This window comes from Glycine soja, chromosome 18 (assembly GCF_004193775.1).
Source record: "Glycine soja cultivar W05 chromosome 18, ASM419377v2, whole genome shotgun sequence".
Lineage (NCBI taxonomy): Eukaryota > Viridiplantae > Streptophyta > Magnoliopsida > Fabales > Fabaceae > Glycine > Glycine soja.
This window is the reverse complement of record NC_041019.1, coordinates 47,061,981-47,066,500: the sequence shown is the minus strand read 5'-3', so window position 1 is coordinate 47,066,500 and position 4,520 is coordinate 47,061,981. Positions and strand designations below refer to the sequence as shown.

The 4,520-nt window shown below is 35.7% G+C and overlaps 1 protein-coding gene across 3 annotated transcripts; it reads right to left on the bottom strand.

Moving 5' to 3' along the window:
* Positions 1-1,416: 1,416 nt before the first annotated feature.
* Positions 1,417-4,291, bottom strand: LOC114394526 (transcription factor DIVARICATA-like). Of its 3 annotated transcripts, none has more exons than XR_003662785.1 (3): positions 3,108-4,291; positions 2,054-2,561; positions 1,417-1,849 (listed from the first exon to the last, which is right to left on the bottom strand). XR_003662785.1 is itself a non-coding variant. In XM_028356133.1 (2 exons), the coding sequence occupies exons 1-2, from the start codon at positions 3,533-3,535 to the stop codon at positions 2,126-2,128; spliced, it is 864 nt and encodes a 287-aa protein (XP_028211934.1). In that variant the 5' UTR covers positions 3,536-4,291; the 3' UTR covers positions 1,435-2,125. The 3 variants fall into 3 exon arrangements, 1 of the variants encoding a protein (XP_028211934.1); XR_003662786.1 differs by having other exon boundaries at positions 1,417-1,845; XM_028356133.1 differs by having other exon boundaries at positions 1,435-2,561.
* Between the last annotated feature and the right edge of the window lie 229 nt (positions 4,292-4,520).

The window sequence follows — 4,520 nt, the reverse complement described above, 5'->3', positions numbered from 1 at the left end:
CCCCACCCAATCCAAATCTCTTATGAACTTTGTCTTTATAGGCCTATTGGTTGGTTTAAAATTGGTTTTGTTTAGTTTTTAATCTAAATTTGTATAATTAAAAAAATAAAAAAGAAATTGAGTGTCAAAATATGCAAAATTTCCAAAGTTAGCCAACAAATGTACACATTTTAAAGTTTGGTGACACAATTCGCAAAAACATAAAAGTGACAAAAAAATACAATTAAATCTTCCTTTCTATAAAATCTTACCATATAATTCGGGTCTAAAGTACAAATACAGAGACGTTCCTAACCCACACTTTCTCGCTGGTTGATCAGCAGAATCCAACAGATTGTACAGAAAGGCATAAGGTTCCAAGATAAAGAGATTGGGATTTGGAATTTCAGTAACAGCATGATCCTATGGTGTCTTGAGTAATGAATTAACTATTGATTAATGTTGGGAAACTAGTCAATGTTAAGTGCCAAAGGAAATGCCGAAATAGGGACATGCACTAAAGATTATAAAGTTAAATAAAATCTCGATGCCCAAAGAGACAAGAAAGAATAAAAAGAAAAAACTTAGATGCTTGGGGACACAACAAAGTGAAAAGTAAACAGAAAGCAGCATTTGAGGCTCAAATTTGTGGCCTTTGCTTTCATCTACGGTCAAGATTCCATAACAAAGTCGGTTTGACCCTTAACTCTTATACAAGGCCTATATTGGAAATCAATCTCCGTCAACTCATTTCAATTATTATTTTACCAATGAAGTACAGTGAAACAGCATAAAATTCTTTTAAAACCACTATGTTTACTAAACAAGGAACATATAATTTGGAGTTTAATTTTGATTATATTGTCAATTAATTAAATAATCATCCTAAATATATATACAATAATACATGATTAAATGAAAATATAAAAGAAACTTTTATATCAAAATATTGTTGGTCTGAATAAAATTAAAACTGCATTTGAATTTCTTAAGTAAATGAGTTTGAATGTTGTAAATTAAAAAAACCCCTTAATTTGTAAGAAAAAGCCTGCTAAAATTAACTAACCATATTTCCCAACAAAATATATCATCAATGTATTCCATTTAAATTCTAAAATGAATACACATTTATCTATTATACAAAATCACTTTAAACGAACTTTTTCTTCTGTGGAATAAGTAAAGCAACGAAGTACATTATGTGTCACATTTATCTAGTGCCCAAATCAACTGCTTCCACTTGCCTAAAAAAGCATGTGAGTGAATGATTCTTCCCTTTGATGATTCTACCCACTAGAATTGTTATTCAATCTTCACTATCAATATTAATTCTCCACGTAAGATAACTATAACCAATTGTCACCTAACTGAACATTTATATAATCAAAAGTAAGTGGACTTAATTAAGGGTAGCACATAAAACAATAAATCATTGAAGAATTGTGGACTTTCAGCTTGGATCTTAATGTCCACCATGTTGTGGAACAAATGCTTCCAAGACATTATGTTTCATATCAAATGCTTTATGATCACATTTTTACATGAGGACCAAAGCTCTGTCCAACTCCTCACCACACTTGGAAAATCTTTCTGGTATAATCATAACTTTATGGCTTGAAATACACTCCTAATATAGGGTTATAAAAATTAACAGTCCAAATTGTTTTATATTACACCACTAGTACATCAACATGATTGATGCCTTTATTTAATTCTTTATGTATACTTGGAACTGAATATATTTATTTGAAGCATCTTTTAAAAAGGCAAGAGATAGCTCCTCTTCCTCAGGGCGATCTGCAGATAACTCCTGGCTGCCTATATAGGAAGATGAACATCGGATGCTAGCTCACACAAACCTTCCATCTAACTAAAATCAAATTACAAAACATGTAATCAGAAAAATCATATTACACATCACCAAACTCAACTTCTCTGACACACTAGTCCCGGAATCTTAATGTCGGAACAGGATTCCAACTAATCTCTACACACATTCTAATTAAACATATTCACACAAAACCATCCATGAAGCAATCCAGCATCACTGGAAAAAGGTTTAAAACTTTTGTACCTTCAAAACTCTAATCCCTGCACCACTTGCATAGATCACCGATGTCGCATCAATTGCATTTGCAAAATAGCATCACAAGGTGAAAACTGGCATCCATGGAGATTGTCTAAGTAAATGTTGCTCCTGTGGTCTAGATTCATATGAAGAAATGCCATGCAGTGGTGCTGACATGAACATGTTTCCACTTGTGGAATTGAAAACAATGGGCATGCCCTCACATGGCAATTTCCACTCATATTCCTCCTTAACCATGCTAGACAATGCCTGATTCTGAAGTGGAGAAGAGGGTTTGGTAGTGTCTGATGAAGGAGATTTTGTTTCTTGGAGATTAACCATTGTGATGTCATGGATACTGGATCTTCTCTTATCCTTCCCTCCTGTAAGCTGCCTGATGAAGTACTTCTGAGCATGACTTGCAACCTGAGTTGGTGTCCTTGTGGTCACAAAGTTCCTAGAGATGTTTCTCCAATCCCCTTTACCATACTTCTTGAGACCCAGCAGAAATTGCCTGTGGTTGTTTAATAATCAAAGACATTAAAATAGGCAAGGACCAAAAACCCTGAACATGAGACAAATATGCAAATGCATGGAACCAGCAAGAAAAACATTTGACATGGCAAAATCACATATTAATCAAGAAGAACCTTATTTTTAAACACTCAGCCACCCAAACACCTAAATAAACCATCCTAAGCAGAAAACCTATAAACAAGGTTTTAAATTGCAGTTACCGTCGTGGTTGTAGTTTTGTAACGATTCTTGATGTAGTAGGAAATTACAGATAAATGCGTTCGTAACTCCGGTTGCAGATACCTCAAAAACCTTGATATTGCAGTTAAAATTGCAGTCACATATCATTTTTAAAACCTTGAATCCTTGATTATAAAGAAACCTCTTAAGTCTTAAATATACATTTTTTAAACATTCTAGCTAACCAATGATTCTTCATTAATTAAATCACCCATAAAATTGAACATTGATCTAAATTGAGGTCAGTGCTGAAGGCACAACACACAGACACAAAAAAAAAGGTTATGATATGCAAGGAAATTACCTGTGCTCCTCTTCAGTCCATGGCACTCCTTTCTTCCTTTCCTGCTCAGTTGGCCTCGTGGATGCACCCCTTTTCGCACCAACATTACAGAACTGCTTGAACTCATCATAGCCTTGATTGTTAACCCACTCCAATGTGAAAGAACTGGCAGTAGTATAGCCAGGAACTGGGATCAAACCTGCTTCAATGACACTCACATCTTCCTCAAGCTCTCTGTACTGTTTGATCACATCACCAACAGTTTTCCCTGGAATCATGGCTGCCACCCTCATCCATCTATCTGGGGTGTCCTTATCATAGTAAGCCAAGGCATTTTCAAACAGTTTGTTCTCTTCTGCAGTCCATCTTGCTTCCTTGCTTTCCTGGAACAACCAATTGGAGTTTTGGAGATAGGAGGCTGGAGAGAGCACTTCAATTCCCCTATTCATTGATCTCTCTAACAATTGCACATAGCAAAAACGATACTTCTAAATTCAACTCTCTCTCTCTCTCTAAGTTCAAAGAGAGAGAGATACCCTCAGAGAGGAATGCAGAGGATAGGAGCTTCTTAGGATCAAAGGAATCTAAAAGAGGCTTTCTTTTACAAAACTCAAGAGAATCAATGATGGGCAAAGCAAAAACCCTTAAGAAACTCTTCAGATCTAAGAGGAGGTGAAATAACCACCATGACAACCAAAAGAGAAAAGAAAAGGCTAAATCAAAATATTGGAGAGGTGACACACTCAATAATTGGGATAGTTCTCAAGAGCAAAGAAAATACATGTATATCTATGTATTGGACTATTGGTGTTAGAATCTTTGATAGAACTAAAAATAGGGAAGAGGGGGGCAACTGAGAAAAAGCAAAAAGCTAAAAAAATGATTTTTATGAAGAATTGAAGTGGAAGAAGTGGTGGCTGTGAGTTTTGTGTGCGTGCAGTGCAGAGGGGTGGTACAATGAGTGAAGAGAAATGTGTCAGCTGTGTGTGTTTGAAGTGATTGAAAGACAGCGATCTACGGAACAGAGAAGAGGAGAGAGAGTCAAAGGGGTTGAGTTGTGATTGGTGCAGAGGATGTTTGTGGGGGCTGAGAGTGAGAGAGAGAAAGATTAAGGTGACAGCGACACACTAACAGTCTTTTTTGGTTCGGGGGGCTTTGAGTGAGACGATGAAGGTGCCCTTGTCAACTCATGGCCAAATTCACAATGGAGAAATGATAGCAACGTATGTAAACCGAGGTTGGCATAGGTTCATTAGGTTGGCATAAGAGTCCAGGATCTGCTGTTAATTTTTTAGTTGCATTATTCATGTAACAATTCATATAGGATAAATAATCTATTTAGTATTTCTTCTCTGAAATATGTATTGGTTGACAATTTAGGCCCCGTCTGGTTTGAGTGTTGCTTAAAATATAATTGCTTAAAATTTTTAAAAT

Bases quoted from the DNA above. Each gene is read 5' to 3' on its own strand.
- LOC114394526 (XM_028356133.1), bottom strand. From the start codon at position 3,535: ATGAATAGGGGAATTGAAGTGCTCTCTCCAGCCTCCTATCTCCAAAAC. The intron at 2,562-3,107 runs GTAATTTCCTTG...AAACAACCACAG, and splicing joins TGGACTGAAGAGGAGCACAG to GCAATTTCTGCTGGGTCTCA.